Genomic DNA, 27,998 nt, shown 5'->3' on the forward strand with positions numbered 1-27,998 from the left:
TTGTTTTAATTTTGGTTCATTAATAACACAGAACAGATTAATAAATAGAATTCCAATATGCTGTTGTAAGAACGAAGGACAAGCGTATTCTGTACATGTCTTTAAGTTTATCCCTTATTTTTCCACACTCGAGATCGGTTGGCTGTTACTCCATAACTGTTAGGTATTCCAGTTCCCATTATTTCTGAGTTCCTTGATTAATAAACTCACATCAAGCAAATGTTGATCTTAACGAATCATAGTTTATAGTTTTTATGCATATAAAAAAACATTTATTGTGACTTACATGCATTGGCAAATCTTATAAAAGGAATTACCGGACCGTAAACCTGGTTTTAAATTATCAACATTATCCATGGTTAACAATAGATTCTGTCAGTTTAATAATGATGCGTGAATGTTTACATGTAACAGTGATACAATACAGTAACACATTTTCGGCAAAATCATTACATCGGAGGTTTTTCGTATACAGCGACGATAATATATGTGCACTAGCCCAATTTGTATGTTGATAATTTTCAGCCAAATTTCACTTTTAATGATAATATTATTTATAATACTCGATATAACAATTTGTATTCACATAAAATTTGGTACAAAGGTAAAATAACTATGAAACAAAAGCTTACGATTAGACCTACATAGCTAAAGACGTAGACGAAGGCGACCTACAGTATATACGATTTTTCTCATCATGTACGACTAATGGAAGCAGACAATGTTTGAATTGGATATCTACAAGATGGACAGGCAGCGGCAGACTATTTCCCCGTCCACACGCTGATTTTACCGTTCTCAAACACCAGGTTCTTCTTGGGCAATGGCACCAGTTGGCCTCTCTTGATTATTCCCATGTCCTCGCCAGGATAATACTGAAATAATAGCACATCAATGTTAATGTTATTATGTGCAAAAGGGAAGGGGAAAAACGTCGAAAATCACTACTTTTTAGGAAATTCAAAGATTGAGTTTTGGACAATTTTGTATGTCTATGTTTTGTATTTCTATTTTTCTGTAAATTAATGTAAATTTACTAATTCGGCAGCATTGACTTGTGCCTGGACTAATTCCCATGTAACCGCCCCCTCTCCCAGCATTCACATCACAATCATTCCATCAAAATCAATTACAGTCCACTATGAAAAGCATAACCAATATGTATACATATATCCGTGGCAAGCAGGAGAAGTGGTATATGTCATCAAAAATCCTAAAATGAGTTAAGTATGCAGATGTCTTAAATTTCAATCATTCTATGCAGGAGAACAATCACAAGTCATGAAAAAAATTGCTTATACCCAAGGCCTGAACAAAAACGATGCATGAGTGCGAGTGAGAAAGTATTCGGCACCCTTACGATCTCTTTGACACGCGCTAGAGTAAGATAAAAGGTCTACATTTGTGTAAGCTATTTTCCAAAAATATCGCCATCAAATCGGGGCAAAACGCTTCACACAGCGTCGATAACTTGCGAGCTCGTGTTGCTAAAATTGATATTTTTGTGTTAAACATAAAGTCAGTGGTAAATATTTTTAGTTAATTAAGTAGAAAAGATGGTTCTGTGTGTTGTCTTAAAATGTGGTAGCCGTACTGATAAGCAAGAAGATGGTATAACGTTTCATAGGTAAGTTGATACATGTTCGTGATAATTTATTTGTATTTTATTATATATTTTAATATCAGTGACCTAGTGTTTTTTTGAAATAACTTAAATTATAGATATCTTTATCTAATGGTTGCATTTTGACCGCTTAAAAATACTATATAACGTAAAAAAATAGAAAATTATATTTTAATTCTGAGCGTCTAGTGCGAGCACTTTGGGCGAGCACTAGCGAAATGGTCTATGGTCTCGAACATTTGTAGACGAATGCGTTTGCTCGCTCACAAACCAAACGCAAGGCAAGCGGCTTCATTTAGCAATGCAACGGGTGGCGTCTAGATGTATCTATAGTCTAAGCTTATACCCGTTTTCGATATTTTAATATGGTATATGTACAGAAATATACAGAAAGCTGTTAAGAAAACACTGTTATGTGACTTATATCTCTACTCCCAATTCGCTGTGGCGTGAATTAATACTGCAGTGCTGCTTGAATCAGCGACATATACCCAAAAAGGTTGGACAGTGCCTATAGAGAAAGCAGAATCAGAATTAAAAAATATCAAGAATCCGCTCAAGTTGCTTATGATACAAAAAAGTTAGATAAAGAGGAAGCCAACATGAATCCAACCAAAAGGGTTTCTTCATTAGATCTCCGGTTGTGCCTACCATCCCTGATGTTAGCATTTAATGTTGCCTTCTATAAACGCCAACTTTGTACATTCAAATTAACCATCCACGATTGTTATGATAGGCATTCATGGAGTTACATGGTGGGTTAATTGCACCTGTTTGTTTCATTTTTTAAATAGTATTATACCTCTACATTAAATTTGTATTTCCTGATATTTATTCTGACACTTACGGGGTACAAAACAGGAATAGCCATGTGACTTCCATGTTTTTATATTTTATGTCTCAATAACCAACAGTCAAATCAATTGACCATAGATTTTTGATAGGTACCTGGGCACAGTCACATGGAGTGTAACACAGTGTCCACTCAATAATAGAGAGAAAAAAAGAAATGAACGAAACAACAAAGAAGGCATACTGATATAACACCCACGAGAATGGTGTCAACTAGTAAGATCAGCGGGGGAAAAATATCCATGTTTATGTTATGGATCATCAATTTTATGAATTTCCTGATTTATTGAGGGTACCTTTCCAAAACCACAAAGTTGATAAGAAAGGACAGAAATATTCATGGCTTGAAATAAAATCGTCAGCTGAATGTAGAACTATTATAACTCACATTTGAAATAATGTAGAAGGGAGTTCTTTGAAACAACCTACTTACTAACTTATCACTTGTATAGATAAATGTACCTATACATCATATTATTGTAGTATGACTGTTGATGAAAATAATGATGTATAAATGTGTCTATATAAATAATAAATAACATAAATAGGACGTTTCAAAAACTACTCATGTAAAATATTTCAAATGTGAGATAAAATAGTTCCCATTCAGCTAACGAAATGGTTTCAATACAGAAAAGAATTTGGAATGATTTATTTCAGAACAATTAAGAATACGGAAACTGTATTTAGAAAAATTAGTTATATTCGATCCAGATTTTGAAAAGAAGCCACTAGAATAATAAGATTTAATTTTACATTAAAATTAAGGTAAAACGGATGGATATTATGTAGTGGATTTGTAGGTATTTTATAGTGTTCAATTTTATATTTCTTCTGAATATTTCAAATGTGTAAAACAGTAAAATATAGAATATCATTTCAAATTTCATTATTTTTAGTCATATAAAAACTGTAACTGTAAGATGTAATAATCTTATTTGTTTGTTTTACTTAAGGGGGGACATGCTCGTCGAAGGTCAAAATTGAGTTTTCATTGTATTTTCAAACCATGATCCTGGACACTCCTTAAACGTTGTAGATAATCTATTTATATAATTTTGAAGCCTTATTATCCTTTATAGTTATTTTAAACATTTAATGACTGCATGAAGTATTTTTATTACATAAAATAGTATTCTTTTAAACCTCTCGCTCTAATGTTTCAGAATATAGTCATATTTCGGTACATAACTGTGCAGTGGTGTTAAGATTTTTTACATTTATTAATTTTTAAACGCATTTATAAAACTATTAGTATAATTTATTACGAGATATTTTTTGTAAAATATTCACGATAAAAAATTATATTGATAATCTCTGTGATCCCAAATTTGACAAGAATTAGGCATTTTATTATAAAATCGGCAAGATTAACACATTTTAAGATGATTTTAAAGATAATTATTATAAACTATGTCTTTGACCATTCAAGTGTGATAAACATCTTATGAATAATGATTGCTTTATAATAATTATTGACCTTTGAATAAGGTAGTGTTTTTTTGAAATACGCCATTTCTTTTGTCATTCCCCAGTAGTTAAGCTACAACATACGGCCGTAGCCATAAATTGACAAACTATAATTGAAGTAGGGAGTAAAATGATATTGACGCGCGTGTTTGAACATGTACCGTTTAAAAAAATAAATAAAAAAAAACAGTTAGGTACATGTTCAAACACGCGCGTTAACATAATTTTACTCCCTATTTTAATTATAGTTTGTCAATTTATGACTATGGCCGTATGTTGTAGATTAACCACTGGGGAATGACAAAAGAAATGGCTTATTTCAAAAAAACACTACCTTATTCTTAGGTCAATAATTAATATAAAGCAATCATTATTCATAAGATGTTTATCACACTTGAATGGTCAAAGACATAGTTTATAATAATTATCTTTAAAATCATCTTAAAATGTGTTAATCTTGCCGATTTTTTGAATAATAAAATGCCTAATTCTTGTCAAATTTGGGATCACAGATATTATCAATATAATTTTTTATCGTGAATATTTTACAAAAATTATCTCATAATAAATTATACTAATGGTTTTATAAATGCGTTTAAAAATTAATAAATATAAAAAATCTTAACACCACTGCACAGTTATGTACCGAAATATGACTATATTCTGAAACATTAGAGCGAGAGGTTTAAAAGAATACTATTTTATGTAACAAAAATACTTTATGCAGTCATCAAATGTTTAAAATAACTATAAAGGATAATAAGGCTTCAAAATTATATAAATAGATTATCTACAACGTTTAAGGAGTGTCCAGGATCATGGTTTGAAAATACAATAAAAACTCAATTTTGACCTTCGACGAGCATGTCCCCCCTTAAGATATTGCATTGTTATTTCACGAATAAATTAAAACTTTAATGACACATCTACTTATAAACTATCTATTCCACATTTATTTAAGTCTTAGTCCATACCAAATTATGAAAAAAGCTTGATAATAATAGTATTATGTCAGCCAAATGCTGGAATTTCATTCAGGAGAATAGGTATATGTCAATTTTTAGCCAAATTACTAATAAAAATGCAAAAAATATGCAGATTACATAAACATTATTTTTTTATAACATGTATAAAACAAAGATTCCATTAAAAATATAAATATCTGATTTGATATTCAACTTTTAAGTTTAAAATAATTCTCCTGCAAAATAACACTTTTGTGACATATACCACTTCTCCTTTTGACCACGGATATTATGTCACGAAGAATATTTAACTGATGAGTAACTTTGTGTGTATGCGAAGAAACCTAGTGGAAGTGACGATGAGGTGGTTTACAGCGATGACGAGAATTACATATAACAAAATAGTTTCACGTCTATCGCGTGCGCTCGCCACAAACTCATTTTTGTTTTATTTATAAATGCAATGGTATTTAGGTACTCACTTGACATTGTGAAATGAACTTCAATAACTCTGCAGACAGCGTTTGATTTGATATTGTCAATTGACTCAAGCTGGAAACATTAAAATAAACAAACCATCAACAACGGATCAACAGAAATAATATTATGCTACAATCGAGATGAAAACAGGAGGAATTCCTTGGCAGCACGATAGAACCAAATAATTGGGAAACAATTTATAGGTGCATACCAGTGGCGAATGGTGGAGGTAGGCTGTTAATATCCGACAATAAACTTTGTCAGTCATACGTATTTGTTTTCATTGAGCTAATACTACAATTTACAGATGATATTGGTTAGTTTTTAAAATTCAATTAAACCCTGCGAAACCCAAGCTATAATAGATAATAGTCAAAAAATGTTCATTTATCTATAAAATATCGAAAATAAAAAGGATTTCAAGTTATACACATTTATATTTTTTTAAAAATCGATGTTTTTTAAAATATATATAAAAAATATTAAATGATGAATTAGTCAAAAATCTACACCACATAAAATCTAAAACTTAATAAACTAAATTTTAATAATAAATATGGCCATAAAATATAATGTAATAATAAGATTTGACCCTGCAACGAATTCACATTTTATTACATTTTTTTACAATCGCCAGTTTATCTTTAAATTTAAAAAAAAATAAAAAATCTTTTTAGTGTTTTCAGATACATATTTATTAATTACTACAGTTGAAATTGTAAATTATCAAAAAAAATCTCAAATTGCAAGCTTCGTATTTTTCCGTTAGGTGCCTCTTTTCGCCTCTGATAGTATAAGCATCCCCCTTAAATCATACATCATTTTGGATATTTTATAGAGATTAATATTTTTTATCCAATATTGTTTGATTAACTAACCAACACCATGTGTAATATGTATTCATAAATCAACGAAAACAAATACAGTAAAACCTCGTTAATACGAATTCCATGGGACCGAAAATCGAAAAAAAATTCGAATTACGAATTACGAAATGTATGGGGGGAAAATATAAAATATAAAAAATTTGAAATTTTTTTTTTTTTTGATTTTCATTAATTTCGTTTCTGATCATAGATTACTGAAACGGGTCATAAAATGTCAGGACTATTTTTATTACCATCATAAAATAAGTAATTTTTGATGTTTTAAGAAAAATAAAAAATTTTCAATGAATGGCAGATGAAATAGTGTACTTTATTACGATTTATTGAATATTTTTATATGCCAGAGACTCTGAAATCATTTTGAATTACGAAATTCGAAATAAAGGTATGGTTTTATATGAAAATAATGTTCAAGGGACTTTTTTTTCAGGAAAATTTCGAATTACGGCGAATTTCGAATTATCAGTGTGCTTACTAACGAGGTTTTACTGTAAGTGAGATTAAAAAAGTGTGCATTATTTTGTCGGATCGTCCATAGCATACTAAAACTATTTTTGGCTTAGGCAGGTTTAACTGATTTTTTAAAACTTACCAACAACATCTGTAAATTGTTGTCTTAGTTCAATGAAAACAAATACATAAGACTGTTTAATTATTATTATTATTGATTAACGGGCACTATTTATGTCGGATATTAACAGCGTACCTCCACTCTTCGCCAGAGGTACATATAGTAGGCGCTCGGTAATCCGGCGTTCACCAATCCGGCACGTCCAATAGTCCGGCATTTGGCAACTCAACTCTCCTGCTCTATAATCCGGCAGGTTATTAAACTGCCGGATTATATATAGAGCAGTCACACGGCAGTTCGGTGCCCGACATTAGATAGAAATATTTCATATAGAAATCCAATAATCCGGCATAGTTAAAAAAATATGAGTGCCGGATTACCGAGCGCGTACTGTACATCCATTTTGTATTTCAAAATTCGAATTACTCTTTTAATGTTCAGTCTCATCGATACCGAATTTACTGCACAGGTTTGAATTCTTTTTGAGTATAAATAGGTAGTTATGATGATTTCAAAACTGCCGCACATTTTTTACTTATAAGTCACTTGTATTCCTCGGCTTCTCTATTATTGTAATGGTAACTCACCTCTCTTCTTTTGAGAGTTTTGTGACGATGGCGTTGCAAATTTTCTGATTCGCTTCTTCGTCAAAGAGAGGGATTCCAAAGTGGCATTCGAGCAGAGTCCATTTCTGAAACCATACAAGGTAATTTTTTTATTCAACGGATAATACACATGAATTATGAATAACAACATTCTTTATTGAATAAATGACTGCTTAACACATTCACTGCGTACCTTTTAATTACTGTTTAATTACCTCATTTAAATAACATGCTAATTGCATCTATTGTCGAACGAGTTAATCTGTAAACCAGCCAACTCCACTATTGACCAAAAACGAGATTTTTATGGCATTTTGTTATAAAGCATGTTTCTATGCTCATACAAAATTTCAAACTACTAAACCTATAAATAAATGCGTTCTACACACAAAACAGTCAACTGCAGGTGCCAAATTTTCAATATCGTAAATGGAACAACTCCACTCTTTATATAAATTTTCTTTATATATAAAAGGGAAGCTAAAATAGAGTAATAAATTCATAGTTGCAGCTTATATGTAAATAAAAAAAAAATCCAAGTGTATTTTTGGAATTGTTAAATTCCGCTCGATAGTTAAATTACCTATTAAGTTTTTTCTATTTCCTGAACAATTTTCCCAAATGGAGATAGCTGGTTTGCAGATTAATCAGTCATACATAATTTGTAAGAACATCAGCAGTAAGCTTTACCGATTACGCTACTCCAACAATTGCTACACATGTGGAAGTTTCCTAATTTTAACTATGCATGTGATTGAATTATTATTCCATTGCTAGATTTCCGTGTAAGTGAAATATTAATCTTATTTGACTTATAGAAGGCACCGTTGCATAACTTACTTCAGCTTTACAATCCTTCCGTTCCACCTCATCATCGACAGAATTCTTATCGTCATCCACTTGCACCGAACAGCTCTCCACGGCGACTTCACTTTCTTTCGCCAGCTGCGTAAACATGGAAATATTTTCCTCCATGGGACTCAGAAGGCTATCGATGGTTTCCAGTGTAATTTTATCGGGCTCGCAGCTGTTTCGCGAGTTGGCATACGCCTCCTTGGCCTTTCTTCTCGCACTGTCATCGCCGGCGGTATCCGAATCCTTATCGATCTGCGTATCCAACTGGTCTAACTCTTGACAAAGTATATTCGAGCAATCTACACTGGTGAAGCCGTTCGCAGGGGAATGTGTGTTGCTCTGAACGATTGGTGTCAGAGCGAAATGCGATTCATTGGGGGATTGGAGTCTGCTGTCTTTCGACGGGGCAGTTGCAACGTTGTCCAAGTGTAGTTTCTCACTGATCTCTTTCCTGAGGGTGTCTTCGCTGATTGTAGATCCGTCAGACGGTGATAGTCGGCTCGAATCTGATTTTTCAAAGAGATCTTCATTGCCTGCTACGGATTCTTCGGTAGACGATATCCTGATGATTTTTGACTTGCGCCTTGGCATACCTAAAAGATAATGAATAAACTTTCTTTAGCTAATCAAATCTGGAATCAGTTATGTAGAAAACAATAATTTTATTAAAATAACAAATTATTTTCATTACACTTTTCTTAAGGTCTCACTTTCAAATTTATTTTTATCAGTGTTGACGGCTTTTCCGCCCAAAATAAAAAGTGAGCATTTCTTTATAGTTAAAGATGCCAAAAACAAATCCCATACAGAACCGTCGAAAGACCTTTATAACCTTTTGGAAAAATAATTTTAATACCACTGTTTTTTTTTTCAAGTAATGGACGTGGTACAGGCATATAAACAAACTACTCTAGAACCAACAAATCCTGACTGCGATATAATAACGATGTATGTAGTGCAAAAGACAGAAATGGAGATCGGGCGTATAGGTTTGTACGTAGTTGTAATTCAGTACATATATAGCAGCTATGACGTCCACCACACCCATGATTCAATAGTAAGTCTATGATTCAATGTTATCATTGAAATTACTTGTATATTGATTGGTAAATTACAATTTTCAAATCTAAAATGAGCATTAGGGTCTTCACAGAGTGAAGGTAATCTTTCAAGATTTTTACAAGGAATGATTGTCAGCCATCCACCCAACACATTGCATCCTTGCTCTAAATCAAACACACAATGAAAAAGATCAGATTATTTCCAGATACGAGACTGAAACTAGCACCCACAGCTTCAGAGACGGATGGTCTACCAATGCTCCATTGAAAAGTTATGAATTATTGTAACAATGGATAAGGCAGACAAGACTACGTAATGTTATTGATGGAGATATGGAATAACATGGCTGTCTTAAACGACAATATGGTTATCCTAAAACCCGCTGGATCGACAAGTTCAGTGGAAGTGCATGGCAGCAAAGAGCTAGGAACTAAGAAGAGTGGAAGTAGCAAGACTTCATCAAGCAGAAGTTAGAACTCAACTGATACTATCGATAATATGGTTTCAATTCTCACCAGGCGGTGCTTTCCCCAACGTGACGTCAGTTGATAGAGTATCAATTCCCCAATCTGCTACACCAATGTCCACCATCGTGATATAGCCGCAAGTGTGTTCCAGGTCCACGCGAGATCTCAGTCTTTTCAGTGCACTGTGCTGCCACCATTCGGAACCAGATTCATCTTAAATGAATGAAAATCATTTTGTACAATAGGTATCGCTAGTAATCACTCAAACCAATAAAATACTTCTTGGAATAAGCCTAATAATATGAATAAAACTAATCAATACCATCTGCAATTTGTATTGTTGGTTCAATGAAAACAAATAAATATGACTGACAAAGTTAAGTGTGCACTATTTATGTTGAATCTCCACAGTCTACCTCCACTGGGAGGTATGTATCTATAATTCTAATTTGCAATTCTTGAATGATATACCAACCATCACCGGCAGGAAATGTCACCAAGGCTGTCAGAGCCACATCCCTGACTCCGTACGCCTGAACCATAACCGCACTGTATTTGAGTGTAGCGTTGATCGCCATGAAATTGCAGGTGGGCAGTACCACCGCTTCGTGTTGCCATGACGACACAAGCAAACGGGAGAATCCCAGGAACAGTCGAGGCAGACTTTTGAGTACAGTTCCTGCAAAATTAATACGAAACATTTTATTCTGTACACAGACTATTGCACATGAAAAACCATCACAGTAAAACTCCGTTAATATGAACACGGCTTATTCAAAATTGACTGTAAATCGAAATTTTCACGAAAATTCATAAAATCCATTTTTACAAGTTTTATTAATTTTATGGCAATAAACAATTCATTACATGTGTCAGCAGATCGATCGGTGATATTAAATATTACAAATTAAATTAATAGGGATTTACATAGTATCAAGTTATAACAAACCCTGTAAATCGATGACCGCAACAATAATGTTTGCATATCTGTTTCTCACTCAGTCAATAAATAGTTATACTCGCTGACTCTAATGACTCTAGATAATAGCTGACTAACTATTAGATATAGAATAATATAAGGTGCATCACAATTGATTAAAAGTAATTCGATATAGGTTTCCGACAGAAACACATCGCCCAGTACTGTCAGTTTATTCGTATTATTATACCGATTGTACCCTTGTCATATATAATCGCAAATAAACGCTCACTCTTCCATCATTATGAACAACGACTTCTCATCTCTCCCCATCACAACACCATTGGCCCTCACATCGACGCCACCTACAATTTTATTCAATACACGTAATATTTCGATTTTCTGTCCCGTCGATTTCGAACTAACGGTGTTTTACTGTACTTACACAATGTGATAGATGAATGATCAACATGATATTACAAAACAATAAATGTGTATTGACCACTTTCTTTTATTCGAGCTTATATCTAATCAAATGGTCGACATCAGTGATTTTTTTTTTATTCATTCCTGATTCAGCTACCATCCAAGAGACATACATTACACATATTTGAATGTGGAATCTTGCAAAAGATTCTGCAAGGATGTCATCCGGCAACATAGATACAATCATGACCTCTACAGGTTTAAATTTATTTGATAGCCTGACGTCATCGAATTGATCAAAACCCAGCAACTGCGATAAAGCCAGCCACGTATAGATAAAAAGCGCCTCATGTCTAGTGGTTGAAAAAAGTGCAGGAAGACCACAACTTTAGTAGCTAGAGTTCAACTTTAGAATGAGAGCAGAGGACCAGACAGAGTGAAGGAGTCTGCCCCAAAATCTTGATCTGTAAATGTCATATTTTAAAATATAATAGATAATTTTAAATTGAAACAAACCTCTCGTAAGCAGAAGAGTCGGTGGGCCGTATCCGGTTGCATGGTATACAAATAACTTGAACCAGAGGGAGTTGGTTTCCGGGGGGACAGGTCCCAGGTACGGAGGGGTGAGAGGAGCCCCCTGCGGTGGGCGTACTTCTCGTGACAGCGGTGCCATAGATGCCAACATTCTGCAAAAGTATTCGATGAAGTCTAAATAATATATCAAAATTAAGTGTTTAAAATGGTCGTCAGGTCCATACTCTGGATCAAAACACAAAAATAGGATACCAAAGCTGATGACCAAATGAGCTGCAAATCATTTCGCATTCTACATTAATTTGTAGCAAGCTTCACATTTATGTTCTGAGATATACTTGCCAGGGCTGCACAAGATAAAAATGCCTTGCATTACTGTTATAAGTCTAAAAATATAGTTCTATACGCGATGAAACTTACTTGTACTTATTGTTTAAAAGTCTTGCGGCAGTCGGTGCGTCAAGGGATTGCAGACTCTCGCAGCGAACAAGGTCCAACGGCCTCAAAGGCGCCAGAGCCCTGAGCGCCGATCGCAAAACTAAAGCGTGAGTCCAGTACCTTTTTGCCTCCCCTTCTATGTCTTGCCAGCCAATCTATGATAATATGAATAAGTATTAATGCTTAGACCAGTAATTATTGTTGCGAGCAAATCAATTCATACAAATTTATTCTACATAAAATAAGTACAGAGAAACTCCGAGTCAAATAAGCATTATAGTATATTCTATAAGGAGGCTTATTTGAGTGTATGGTTGAATTATATTGATTGAATGATCTTATAAAATCGCAATCAACGTAGGTACATTTAACATAATGTCAAAATAAGTTGCCAACAGTGATGATTATTGATTAGATTTTATAGTCGGCCAACGTACAAAATATTAATTTTTCTACAGCTACCAATTCACCCACACTAAAAACCTAAAAATACCATGGAATCGTCATTAATAGGAATACTAAAATTTCATATTATGATAGATTCTGTAATCGAACCCTCACTGAGTTACAGAAAATGTGTCATAGATATATAAGTATTCTTTAGTATGCTGTTCAAATTTTATAGTTTAATTAAAGTTTCTCTATGGATGATGTGAACATAAACAATATTACCTTATCCAACTCTTCAAGAAAGCTGTTGATGCTTTCATCGCACAGTTTTCCGACTTCGAACATCGTCACAGCATGGTTTTTCAAATCCTGTAAAAGAGGTTTTTTAAAAAATTAATACTATCGACTAAGGGTATATGATGGAATTCGAATTTTTTTTTTTTCCGACCATGTCCGATCCTAATAGGATCATATGGGCCTCCACAGAGTAGAGGTTTGTATTAACAGATTTTTTTTTTTACGAGAAATGGATGTCAGCCACTTGCTCAACCTATTAGGTCCATACCCTGACTCACACACATATTGAAAAACAATATGTGTACTTGCCAGACCCAGGATTCGAACCTGGGACCCACGGCATGATAGTCCAACGCTTATGCCGCGCGGCCACCGTGGAGGAATTTAATTTCTAATAATTATTCTGCCATTTATATTGTAGTCCATATTAAACAACAAACATGTTATTTACAGTTTTGAATCGGAGATGGTGGATAACTATTTTTGGATATCCGAATATTTCATTTTAACAATCAAAATATACAATAGATTGTTTCTCAAAAGCACAACAATGGGTTGTCACCAGTGTTCCCAACTGTAAGTCATAAAAATTTGCCAGATAGAGTAAGAAAATAAACTAGATGGCAGAAAAGGATGCTACATTTTCTCAAAATTCTAAAACTACAGGCGGTCCTCATCTTTTGTACATAATTGACTGTGACTCTTGTGGTGCAGTGCGTAAGGCTCTGGCCTTTCATCCGGGAGCTCCGGGTTTAATTCCTGGCAAGGACACAATATCGTCACTGTTCTGGCAGAAGACACTAATTCGAAAAAATGACATATTGAGTTAGTTATACCAAAATGTTCCTTATTTTAAACTTTACCGTCTGGAAACCTTCTTAATAAATAAACAGTCTTTATTTTAAAGTCATCCTTTTTACGATTACTTAATAAACTCACATGATAGACCATTTCAAACATTTTAACAACTTCAAAGTCAAATTACTCAAAACTAGTGTTCTCCAGTTAGTGTGTTCTGCCAGAACAGAGACGATATATTTATGTGATTTTCTCAAAGCCTGGGTGTTTGTGATTGTTTCACTTTTATTACTAAATCCACTACTGTTAAACTACACTACTGTCATTGGGCCTATAGACCTGTTGCAGTGTTTTAAAAAACCGACTTAAGTTATACGAACGACCAACTGAAGCAAAAGATTCCCCGCTTTCAGAAAGCCAAATTATTTCCATCTTTGTTTCGGTAGTATGAAGTGTCCTTAATTTTATTTTGTCGGTATCAATACTGCATTTTTTCCATTTCTCACTCATGTTTATAAATAAATAAGGGCAAAGTATTTCGCAGAGCGGAGGATAGGGGAGCGACTGCATGGAAGTGCAAAGTTTTTGCATTATCAACACAATTGAATACCGTTGAGTAGAAAGGTGCTATGTGCCAAAAATCAAAAGTGTGGGAAATTAAGAATTTGCTAAAAACATTTATTCATTTTTTCAGTAAACTTACAATGCAGCTCCGATATTACGCTCCGATATGTTACAATACTTAAAAAAACAATATAATAATAATAGATATGAAAAAAATAATGAAAAATTAAATTAAAAATGGTGTACAACACGGGGCACTGCCATTTGTGTCGCTGAGTTTCAAAACCCGCTATAACACTTTTTTGAAATAATTAAGATATATATCGTTGGATTCGTTATTAAAATCTCTACATAAAAATTTTATCACCTCTTTCAAAAGCCGCTACGATTAACTGTCATATATGAAACAAAATCAATGTGTCTATCAAATCCCGCTATAACACTACTGAAACATTCAAAAACCTTTTTAGTTCAAAAAGTTTTTGTTGATTTCCTCAAAATAATGAAAAAGTGTTATAACGGGTTTTGAAACTCAGCGACACATTTGAAATAATGTGCATGTAATATTAATAAGAATTATAATAATTTACCGGTGATAGATTGCCCATCATTAGGTAGGCGGTGAGCGTTGAATCAAACAAGAAGGCAAAGCGGGGCCCCTTTCTATCATCAGTATTTGAGTCTTTGTAAACTCCTGGGAAAATTGGCTGCAACATTTCATCAAAAAAGTGAATACAAAATTATAACTGTGATGTGTGCTAGTAGGTACCTACTATTTACCAAGCACAAATGAAGTTTTAAGTATATAATAATACATACTCATTCTAGAGACATGTAATGATGGAATTATGAGACATGCAATTACATACTAATTAGTAAAAAATTACCTATGAAAGTGTAAATAGAGTCGAACTTGGTTATTACGAGGAAGATGGGACCGACTGAATTTGCTCGTTATATCGTTATACAACATTTTTCGCGCCACGTTCTATTTAAGCATAGAACATAAAACATCTGAAAACCATCGTAAAAATCCCCGAAACATGCATGGCGGCATTCATAAACCACAAAAGAAGTTGTTTATTGTAATGAAGTGCTGAGCCGCCGGCGCTGGTAGGTACCTACTGACTTCACAAAGCTTGAATTTTTTACATGCAATTTCAATCATATGCGTGGATACTTTTTCAATGTTGTCGGCGAAAACACCAATTAGGTACTTCGAGAATTATTCGATCCCGGCGGCATCGGTCTAGTCAACTACCCGGACGGATTTTATTGCTTAGGGTCGAAAATGTTGTTTTTAAACGATCGACACATTAACAGTTTTGCTCGGTATACCCGAGAAGTAGCTTATTATAAAATTGAATAAATGTATGGAGAAAATCATAAACTAAAATGTCAACGAATGTTTCCTCAATACATCCGAGATCTCGCTATTTCCGTGATCATAATAACCAAGTTTGACTGTAAATAATCTATATCTAAAAACAATAAATTAGTGTTTGTTAAACTGTTGTTCGGTTATTACTTATTGTCATCAATGAATATTTAATACATTGTCTCCAATCTTGTCTCAAACGTCTCGTAATTTCATTACTTAATGGATTCGTTATATAATTACAATCCTCTTCAATCACATACAACAAGCACAAAAAACTATTGACAATCAAAAAAATAACAGGCCAGTTCCAGAGGATATGAGATTTATTAAACTTATTAGTGGATGAAAAATAGTTTTGAATTACATATAGGTAAAATTAGTAAAATATTTGGAATAATGGGCGTTTGAATTAATGAGATTTTATTGTACATTGTTTTGTTAATCTAGGTAACAACAAAAGTGACTAAAGTTAAAGAAATGTGTGGAGTTATTACGTTCACATTAATAATATAAATACATGTGTAAATATGGAATATATAAATACACACCCTTTCCTCTTTAAGAGGCGTTTCAGGCAAGTTAGTCAAGACGGGTTCCATTTCGAGGGAACTCGTCTGCAACCCACTGTCAAAGGTTAAAGGTGTTACTGGACGGACACTGGAAAGGGAAATCAAAATCAATCAAATTGGTAAATACCCATACATACATATTATTATCAATAGATAAAGCCAAATTGAATGGTATATTCCTTATAGTCCAGACTATCCAACCTAACCAAGATTAGGGGAGGGTTGGATAACTGAAAACCAAATTTAAATGAAGCATAATATGCATTTATTATACTGAAAACATGTTATTCTAAGCTTGCAGTAAAAATCTGTGTGTCACAGGCCATAAAGCATCAAACAAGCGAATTGAAAGTCATAATCGGAAACACATTTTTAAAACCAAAGTGCCAAGGCAAATAGAACTCTTAGGACTAAGACATGCGGCATTACAATTCAAAGCAGACGGTAGTGGGTAAACGCAGGTATTACTTGATTCCAAATGTATCTAATTGCAATCAAACAAAAGCGACCACAGTTCTCGTTAATTTGCTGAAAATTGCAATGCTGTCTTAGCCCTTTGCGAAATCTTTAATGGGAGAATCACCAGTGTAATAACAGAGATATAAGGCCTCAGCCGTATCCCCCTTGCGGTGTGACTGCCACTAACTAGTTTGTCATCCACGAGCATCAAAATTAAGTCGAACCCTGTCTTCTCCCTACCTATCAACCACTCATAGATGACCACAAAACATGGATGCCATTTTCATAAATACTGTGTAGGGTCTATGCTATTATTAAAAACATAACCTAAAAACAAGACTCACACTCTGATGGGGGTTAAATTAAACCAGGAGGAATGTAGATTTGCGATGGGCGGAAGGTCAATCTTATGAGCAAAACCGAGCCGGCAGTAGAGCGATACAGCTTGCTTCACATGCTCCACATCCACTTGGAGAACAGATGACAGCTCGCTGACCGTGGTGTTTTCATCGATGGAAACGAATATCTTGTAAAGCAACGTCTCGAAGTAGTCACCCATAACGCGGTTCATCACGAAACCCTGGAGGGGAGGCACTCGCACTTTGTCCACTCCCGTTATAGGGACATCCACATACACTAGGCCTTTCCTGGAATGAAGACAGTCGAATTACTTATTTCATTCATTTTCAATTTCAATTTATTTTACATATTGTGGACATTACAAATTATAAGTTTAAGACGTTCAGAACATGACATTTAGAAATAAAGAAATATTATTAAAACAGTATTATGTAATACTGTAATTATGCAATATTAAGTTATTCTACAGTATAAATGTGTAAATACAAAAAATATGAAGTATATAGGTACAAGGAAGTACACCGCATGAGTTAAGCAGACCCTATTTTAAGAATTTATAAAATAACGTCCACCTATACTCGTCCTCACGTAGATGGAATATATCAACATCCGAAGCGATTTGGTTGAACAGTTATTGCCCTCCAAATTGGCATCACCAATGGCAGGTTAGTTCTGCTCCTCGGGAGAACAAACAAATGATGCTCCCGATTTCTAAGATAGTTATCAGGGACACACAAGTCAATACTACTAAGAATGGCAGAGTTCTCATTCACACCACGCATTAGTCGAAAAAAATACGTGGCCAAATATTGATATCTTCTAGCACTTAAACTACAGTATGTGCACATGTTTATGACAGTCTTATCAGTGGGTCTATTCTATACACAAGGCTGCTTTCGGTCCGCTATGGCAGCTAAATAGGGTAGGAAAGTATTGAATTATTAACACTTGAATAAATTAATTAAGGCGCTAAGTACCAAAAAAATAAAAACTGACATTTTTATAGAAATAATATGTTTTAAATACCAACGCCAATAACGTGAACTATGGTCTAAGTGCCTAAAGTAAGTCAAAAAAATACAGCAAAATATTTTATTCTGGCGACGTTGTAAGTCCGTTGGCGTGTTTTATTTATAATGGTGGAAGTACCAATGCAGTGGTCAACAGGATTCAATATAAAATGGCTGACGACGGTGTGTTGACTTAATTCCTAAAATATGGAAGCTGCCGTGATTGATTCACACTGTGAAAACATATTTTTCAAAAAGTCTGCTTCATGCAAGTTTATTGCAAAGACTCAGTATTTTGTAACCACAGGCAATACTACTTTTTGGTACTTAGAGCCTTAATTAATACACGTATTCACTTATTGTAACATTACAATAATTTGGTTATAATTATTGTTACAATAAGTACTATGTTTTAACAGCACCTCTCTTGGCGGTGATAAATTTTAGATCGAGATAGACAGTTTTGACAGTTCAGACGGTTAACTTATTGTAATTGTTACAATAAGTGATAATAATTTAGATACTTTCCTACCCTATTTAGCTGCCGTAGCGGACCGAAAGCAGGCTTGTGTATAGAATAGACCCGCAGGTATATAACAAGCAAGACAATGTGCATAATTTATTACTGATATGATCCTTTGTACTAACTTGTAAAGACTTTGAACAATGGCATAGTCAAGTGTGCCAAGGGTTTGGGATCCCTGGTCGATGAGTTTATCAATCATGTCACGTTCTTCTTCATTTAATATCTGAAATCAAATTGACAAGAATATAGTCTGGACCGGTGGTAGCAAACCTATGGCACGCGTGCCACCAGTGGCAAGCGAGATGATTTTGCATGGCACATGTTTGAAGAGAAAAAAATACCCATAATAATAATAAATAACAGATTGCATTGTATAAAAATAGCAGACAAATACTTCAAGAATAAGCATTTCGTTTAATGTAAATAAATAATTGCATAGGTCGGTTCTTAGTCTTTAGGCGTCTCATACAATATTATCTCACTAACATCATCAGGCAGCGAGGGATGCCATGCCGCAAATCTCTAATTTTGATCGATTTACAATGCTTGAGACCACTGTAGCGAGAGAATGCCTCATCTGATCGGAGCAATTCTGGTGTCAATTTATGCATAAAGAACCAAATTAATTTATACATTAACAAACAAAGAGTGCACCAAATAAGAAACAAAAACGAGGTCGAGCTAGCACTAGTAATTCTAGCAGATAGTTTCAAAATTGGTGGACCGAAATGTATGGCGTAATTGAAAAAACCTATAAAGCTATATGTGTGCTATGTTCTGTGAATGGTATCTAGAACAGATTGCGGTTCTATGTGAAAAAGAAGCTATGATTTAACAAAACGTAAATGCCTCTTTTTACCTTGACATCTTCTTCGAGCACATAGCCCAATTCGAGTCTCCACCACGGCTGGAGAGGAGGCGGGCAAGGCAGTGTGGGCAGAAGCTTCCGACCGAACCCTCGGAGTAAACCAGCTGCTCTCCGCGCCCTCCCCCTCCCTCTTGCTCTATTCATTAATTCTATATACTCGTTTCTGCCGATACCCAATAGACGTAAGCCTGGAAATTGAAATTGCAACAGACAACTTGTATCAATTATAAACTATAATATTATATAGCAGATGGCAGAAATAGTCAATTGTGAACCATTTTGCAGTTGCAAGGCTGCCTCCCGAAAGTGATTACTGAACAGATATATTTTTTATGAGAAATTTATGTTAGTCACTTATAATCAGTCAATTTTTAAATCTTAACATATCTCACACCAGTGGCAAAAGGTGGAGGTAGGCTGTTAAGATCCGTCATAAATAGTACACATTAAACTATTTCATATGTATTTGTTTTCATTGAAATAAGACTACAATTTATGTATGGTGTTAGTCAAAAATTCAATTAAACCCTGCAAAAACCAAGCTGTAATTGATAATAGTAAAAAAATATTTGTCTATTTATAAAATATCTAAAATTATGCAATTAAATCATACATAACTTTGGATATTTTATAGATACAATAATAATATTTTTTATAGTTTGGTTTAGGCAGGGTTTAATGAATTTAAAAAATCAACCTACAGCATGGTTTCCCAAACTATGGGTCGCGACCCACCAGTGGGTCGCGAGCGAATATTGAGTGGGCCCTCGCCACTGTATAAATGAATTAAAAAAAATAGAAAGTGATAAATTTGATATTTCATTCAGCTATTTATAATTCCTAAAAAATGAAATAAACTTAAGTTAGGGAAAATATTGTGATAAAATAATTTGAATTGCCAATGCACTACAGATGTTTTGGGGAAGAGATGATAAAGTTTGATTCGTTGCATTGGATTAAATTTGTAACCCATTTCAAGACGACTTACCGACTAGTATGTCAACAAAAGCAAGTGAAGAACTCATTGATTTATCAGAAGATACGTCACTGAAAAATAGTTTTAATCGCAAACAGTTAACGAAATTCTGGCTCTCAGTTGTGGATAATTATCCTTGAGTGTTCGATGAAGCTATGAAAGTCCTCCTCCTCTTTACTACCTCATATCTATGTGAGGTTGGATTTTCGGCTATGGTTAACATTAAAACTAAATCCCAAAATAAATTGGATATATCAAACTCACTGCGATTAAAAGTAACTAAAGTTGAAGTTGATGCTAAAACTGTAATGAAGAAAAATAAGAAACAAATACATCCTTCCCATTGAAATAACTTTGTAAAAAAACCTTGCAGGTGTAGGTATTTAAGTAATATTTTTTTAAATTCAAGTTGTGTTTCTTATTTCAACAGTCTTTCATTCATATTGGTAACACTTATAAAAAATATTTTTTTTATTTCAATTAGAACAAATAAGACAGCATTAAGAAGTTCCACGACTCGCCACTAGGGAATCTGAGCATTACCAATATGTAGGCCCTCTTTTCTCTAAGAGCTTAGAGGTGGGTCCCAAGATTAGAAATTTTTGTTAGATGGGTCGGAGCCCAGTCAACTTTGGGAACCACTGACCTACAGTATGTGTAATATGAAAACAAATAAGTACAAATGAATAAGTGTGCACAATTTTGACATTATCGCCCAAAGCATACCAAAACTATTATGGTTTGGTTTAACCAACTAACTAAAAATTAAACTTAAAAACTAACCAACACCATCTGTAAATTATAGTTTTAGTTCAATAAAAACAAATACTTATGACGTAACAAAATTGTATGTGCACTATTTACGACAGATCTTCACAGCCTCTCTCTTCGCTACTGGCTCACATGACATAAAAGTTTGCCGACTCATAGCAAGCTGCTTTTAAGGATAGTATAGAGTGGACACAAATAAAATCATACGATGACTTACAATCAGCAGCTGTAAAATTGGGAAGAGTGTCATAACTCTTTTCCATGTCCATTATCTGTCCGACCACTTCTTTGTAGTAGATGAACGGCGTTATCCGTAATCCTGCAACCAATCAAACATATCGACTGTGTTCAGAAAAAAGGGCGTAACCCTCAATTTTTCGAAAAGTGCTTTTATTGGATATTAACAATGCATACACGTTCTGTAAAAAGGAAGTAAGCCGCAAATGCCGATTTATTATCTAAATTCAGGTTTTATTTGAGCTTTGATTAAGTTTTAATTCAAGGAAAAAAGCATTTACTCTCAATTTAAATGATTTTTCTGTAATAACTTCTTTAGTTATTAATAGATTGAAAAGATATTACACCAAATCATCAATTATTATACACCCAGTCTGTGCCTATTTTTTTTTATTAATATTGAACCAAAATCATTCAAAAAAGTTTTTTGCCTCTCCTGTAAATTTTTTTCTGTGTGGGTTACACCCTCTTTCCTAAACACGGTCGATATGAATTTAAGGGAACAAGCTATGTCTAGGTAAACTAAAATCATAGTATGCGCTAAAACGATGAAACGACGAAACATGAAGTTATATGAATTTCATGCCAGTGTGGAAAAATGTAATGTTATGATAATCGTAACCAAACAGCCGAAATAGCAGTGGCCTGGATATAAGTCGATGCAACTGAATAAAATCTATTGCTTCGATGTCTGACGAAGCACTATCTTGTCCCAGGGGGTTACATGTAAATTGTACGTAAATCATTTCACCGTGGCATAGTTCGCCGTGAGCTATCTTATCGGAAAGAGATGACTGTATACTATACGGTCTCCAATTTGATTAAATTCAATATGAACATGAATTCAATTTTCATAACTGATTTTAGCAAAATTTATGAATGCAAGAATGAAAACCTAACCTAATCTAACCTAACAAAAAATCCAGTATTATATCGAATATTTTCAAAATTTGTTTGCTGCTGACTTCATGTAAAGTATAAATCGACAAAAATTGTGTTTTATTTAGACATGAATTTTATGTCAGTACTATACGACCCAAAGAAGTTGGATGGTCTTAATATACGGCCATATATTTCTGATACAACATTTCACAGTGAAGTATGATACGGCGAACTGCATATGTACAAGTTTCTGGACACGGTCCCAGGAGTTTAGGTCCCAGGACCAAGGGTTTATTAAATTTAGTGGAAATATGTGACAATGAAAATCTAAAGAACGAAAGAAGTTGAAGAAGATATCATCAACGTCCGTACGGCACCGGATCAACCCCGGCTTACGACGATTAGGAGCAAGGCATTCAAACAATAGTATCTCAAACATAAAAGAAAAATATCATTTTTACTATGTATTATATTATCTTGATTGCATTTCATATCTCGTTCAGGTCGATTAGGTCATTTGTTACTAAAAACAAAATTTCTCCTCGAACGTATTCACGGAGGAAGCTCTGACTCACTCCTGTTATAAAACCGTTCACGAATGACATCTGCTGAATGAAAACATAGTCATGACGCATGCCTTTAGAAGTCGAGTACGACTGATTAACGGGCAGCGCCTCTGACTAATACAGTTTTAATCAGTCGTACACAAACGTCACACGTCTATTTCTAATATGTTTAAATTACTACAAACCTTTGACAACCATATCGGCCAAATGATATGGAAATAACATAAGTCTTTGAATACTGCTCTGGACAAGGGCTTCATAGTAACGTCTTTCATCTTTACGGATTGTTCGAACTGAAATTAGTACAATTCATTATGCTCATGTTCAAATATTTGTTGATTGAAATCACAGGGTTCTAAGTTACTTTTTGAGAAATTCCCAATGTCAATTTGACAACTCGCTGCTTAAATAATACAAGGTGCATAGTATGTTACTTTTAATTAGATACTTCTAGATCAGGGATTCCCAACCGGGTCCGGGATCGGTGTCAGGGGATTCGCAAAAATGTGTGTTAAAAGTACAATTGAAAACATTTTTGAAGCAAAAAGGGAAACTTTCTAACGACAAGGATCGAAAGAATAGTTGTATTTTTGTCAAACCATTTTAAATTTGTATATGAACTCTACAATTACAATAATGTTAGAGGGCTAGGGAAACTGAGAGACTAGCATATCGCGTCTCTTCGTTTTTGGGTTGTGGACGTTTTGAAACTGAGAGATTCCAGTCTTGCCGTCAGCGAGCCGCCATTGAAATACATTAGCTAGATACTGGAGTTTCAGTCTCGTCTTTTTTGAGTATTCACGTGAGCGGATGGCCTTAGTATTTATTGTCCGATTCCTTTATAAATTTAATTTGATCGTATTTATTTTAAAGGTTTTATTATTATATAACAGCACGTACATATACATTTTAAGACAATCGTACAACTACTGCTCTTGTCGTATTAAGACAAATAAAACACCCCGCTGACATCTCGATGACTACTACATAATATTTCTATATGTACGTCGGAACCAGTAGGTGTCTTTCAGTGGCAATAAACCTTTTCAGTCAGACCTTATTCATAACAGAAACTAAAACTATAAACTATAAAGCGACTGAACAATCTAAAAATGTGTTTTCCTGGAAGTATTCTTTTTGAACTGGATCTCAGGTACATATTTAGATTTGAATGCCGTTAAATCAAAAGAATTTTCATTACAAATTTAATAAACCGTCTTCTCATGTCTACAGTTAAGGCTATACTTCAGCTGAGGCATGATCTAACAAGATCATGACTACGCGACGCGCAGATTGTGCAAACGACGAGTGCAAAACAAAACATAATTTGTCATAAAAATTCAACATGTGTCCATTTAATGTTATGTTTATTGTTATATTAGTAATAATAATAATATATTCAATGACATGTTTTCTTTTTCAAGCAAATGCGTAACATTTTTTAGTCATCTTTACACAATTTAAGAATATATTCCTCCGACGCCATCACAAAACAAATTGACGTGTTTACAGCTCGACTATCGCTCTCCGATTGGCAACGAGTCCGAAATTTCGTCCCACCTATTGTTGAAAATTATTTGCCGTTTCACTGAAGTATGGCTCTTAAGGATTTAAATCTCACGAAAAATACCAATAGTCTCACCTAGATTTCCTCTGTATCTTAATTGATTCCTTATGCTGAAATCGAATATGTAACGTTGATATTCCTTCTGTGAATTTCCGAGTAACTAAAAATAAACACAACTTGATTAATACACTAAATATAATATGTTATAACACCATATTTTTTAATGTGATACGGCAAGGAAGACCCAAAAAGATTAAACATCCGAAGAGATATATTCGCCATGGACGAGTCGTCATTATTTTGACAAACCAATTATAAGTATAGCCTTACCACTATATCACAGCTTCATTCTTCTTCTTTTGACCGTGTCCGATCCTAATAGGATCATATGGCCCTCCACAGAGTAGAGGTTTGTATTAACAGATTTTGTTTTTTACGAGAAATGGATGTCAGCCACTTGCTCAACCTATTAGGTTCATACCATGACAGACACAAATTGAAAAACAATATGTGTAATTGCCAGACCCAGGATTCGAACCTGGGACCCACGACGTTATAGTCCAACGCTCATGCCGCGCGGCCACCTATCATAGCTACGACGCTTTAGCGGCAAACTGCAAACTACATTTCCCCCCGCCCTTTCAGGTGTATTTTTACGGCCTCGCTAAAGTCTTGACAACTGCAGACAGCGATATGAAATCGTAGCCCAGATTTAATAGTTCTACTATTCGTGTGTAGTTTATGCAGTCCTGTTGCAATTTAGTACACTTAATTCCCCGTTTTATGTTTTTATTTTCCACGATTTACGTGTGACGTAAAATGAAAAATTCAATTAAAAGTATGTAAATTAAAAATTCAAGTTATTATAACAAATTCAATTTTATGTATGGCAATCATTGAAATGAATTATAGGAAACGCATGTGTGCATTTATAATTATAGACAAGTCTGCAAGGCTCAGGTTTCAATGGTTACATAATGCAATTGGTGGCCGATCATTAATTTTAGCCAATTATTTCATCCGGTTCTATGCCTTCAGCGAGTTTTCTTGCTCTATGAGGCCGTGGTCGACTGGCCACACATACAAATTTCTTAGACACAAAGAGTTATCCTGTCCGACTTTAAACTCTAATTACTAGCCACTGTCGATTGATTTGCATAATCTAAAAAAATTAAACATAGTGACATCTGTTCGAAAAATTATGAGCTTCCCTCTACATTCAACGTGTGTCGTTATAAATCTGCGGCCTGTCAGATACCTACTGCCATAGTAATATTGTGAGAGAAGGTTAACATAATCGGTACATTTTGTTTTTTTAATTTTTTTGTGTTTTTCTTTTGTTTAGACCAAGTTTAACAGAAAGGGAGCATTCTCAAAAAGGAGAATGAAACCGTTGACATAAGTATGTACCAATCCAACTTGCATGATTTTTTAAATAAAAATTGATATATTTTTTAAATTTTATTTACCCCCAATGATACACCCCTGTTACAGGCGGGCTTCTCCCGGTGTAAAATAATCATTTAGTAGCTTAAGTCGAAACGTAACCCTGACCTCTAGAAACGGCTTCATAAAACATCTAATCTGATTCCTTGCTCAACCACGTAAGTAATTTTTTTAATTTAAAAAGTATAAATGATGATGGATGAAAGCGATAATTTTAAGACTAAATATAAGTATTTAAATATAATAAATTTTGCCGCGCTTGTCGGCAACGTCCAAATTTCGACGCGCCTGCGCCAGGGTGGTCCTCGTGATTCGCCGAATCAAAGATCACGCGATAAAATTTGGCCAATCACGAGAGTCCTTTTTGCTGGAATGGCGTGGGTACGCGAAGTTTGAAAAAGAAAAAAGTAATTAGTAAGCGTCCCCTTTCCGATAGGTACGGACCTGACGACTACAACTGTAAAAATCCCAAATATAATTTGTAAAACTAAAAATTAAGAAAATGTAAAATATAAACAATATCACGTTACGAGCACGAAGGACTGTGTTTTATTTACACTCCAACCGTTTGAATTTTCTCTTTTTTGTGAATCCGGGGTTCGATGGACTCCTGAGCTAGCCGCTGGAACCCCGGGGATCTCACCAATTTAGGTGCTTTATACTGGTTCTCCGTCATCGTAATCTGTCAGTCGCCATTTTGGATTTTAGCTATCTTTTTGTCATCGAATTATAGTACGCGGTCCAAGCCATTATAGTATTTCGGCATAAATTATAGGACGTGTAGAAAATGAAAGTTTTTTGTTTATCACATAAACATAACGGAGAATTCGAGAAATTCCGATGCCCTGCTTTATTATAACACCTCATACGACCGAAAAATGCTAACACCGGCCGCCGTCATTAACTGTCACGTTAGTTTTTAGAGTAGGTATACAACGCAAAACCACGTCAATAGACTAATATCGCACACTGAGATCTTATATTATTTATATTATAGGTACACCTAGATTATACTTACTACGTCCCTCGCTTCACGTTATTACGATTTGCTGTGATTGAAGTACGAACATTTTACGGAACTTTAAACATCACAACATATGAACCCCTAACCAAACCGGCGAATTCAATTAATAAAAATTTTCAAAATTGTGGTATTTTTGACGTACTATATTTTTTTAATAGTATGCGGACTAAAATGTAACTTTTCGAATAGTACGCGAACCAAAATGTACTATAATTATAGTTCAGTTGGCAACACTGCGCTCACTGACAGATGACAGCGAGCGGTGGCAGAGAAACAGTAAAAAGACCCCCAATTTATACTGTTCCTTTATTTACATCTCTTTTCGTCCCATCAATAACATTATATCAGGATATGAGCGTATCTCCTTGGTCTGACTGAAGAGAAATTGAAATTACTGAGAATATCATTGCGATATGTCTTTTTGAGTAAGTTTTTATCATCTACTAGGATGATCCTAATAGAGGAGAACATAAATGGAGGCTGTCAATTAACTATGTATTTAGTGTAGAAATAGTTTAAACTATACGTAAGTCTGCCATTTAAACCATGCAGCCATATGAATGAATGAATGACTGACTGTAGAATGAATCTAATGATTGTAAGGACTATTATCGTATAAAAGTTGCTGAGGTATTTTTTTAGCAATGTTTGTGTACCAACTGTAATGCGATGTGAATTATTACCGTGATATGCGTAAATACATGGTTAAATCATCAAATCATCCGTTAATACGCACTATTTTTTTACTGTTACGGAAATATATAATATCTAGGCATGATGTTGTGATGGAATGCTATCATGAGATGGTTTTATTGGGTATGTCTAAACATTAATGTAAATATTGACTTACATGCTTAATGTTCGCTGGGAGCTGTGTCCAGCTAATCTTTAACCTTACGCATTCGTCTACATCGTTATTCATCTTGCAACGCTATCTTTGATAGTTTCACAATTAAATAAATTATTATTTTCACATACTTTCCTATACGACAGTGAATTTCTGACAAGGAAAAACAATAGACATAAAACCAGCTGTCAAGAAAACATGACGGAAATTCGTCTTCGATGTTGCCTAAAGAATGTCGTCACAAAGAGAAAAAAAAAATGACAAAATATAATGTTATTGACTTTAAATTACACACCATTGTAATA

The 27,998-nt window shown here is 34.3% G+C and overlaps 1 protein-coding gene across 1 annotated transcript; it reads right to left on the minus strand.

Annotated features, from left to right (window-relative positions):
* Positions 1-13: 13 nt before the first annotated feature.
* Positions 14-27,924, minus strand: LOC147074225 (protein FAM91A1). Its single transcript, XM_085944036.1, has 18 exons — positions 27,697-27,924; positions 24,452-24,536; positions 22,995-23,102; positions 21,342-21,443; positions 19,369-19,565; positions 18,632-18,732; positions 16,958-17,260; positions 16,134-16,242; positions 14,795-14,911; positions 12,828-12,914; positions 12,138-12,310; positions 11,700-11,869; positions 10,314-10,517; positions 9,887-10,051; positions 8,295-8,902; positions 7,437-7,540; positions 5,394-5,463; positions 14-875 (listed from the first exon to the last, which is right to left on the minus strand). Exons 1-18 carry the CDS (start codon positions 27,766-27,768, stop codon positions 765-767), a joined length of 2,886 nt encoding a protein of 961 aa, XP_085800162.1. The 5' UTR covers positions 27,769-27,924; the 3' UTR covers positions 14-764.
* Positions 27,925-27,998: the final 74 nt, after the last annotated feature.

This window comes from Rhyacophila brunnea, unplaced genomic scaffold (assembly GCF_057557595.1).
Source record: "Rhyacophila brunnea isolate RB1 unplaced genomic scaffold, BYU_Rbru_1.0 scaffold_16, whole genome shotgun sequence".
Classification (NCBI taxonomy): domain Eukaryota; kingdom Metazoa; phylum Arthropoda; class Insecta; order Trichoptera; family Rhyacophilidae; genus Rhyacophila; species Rhyacophila brunnea.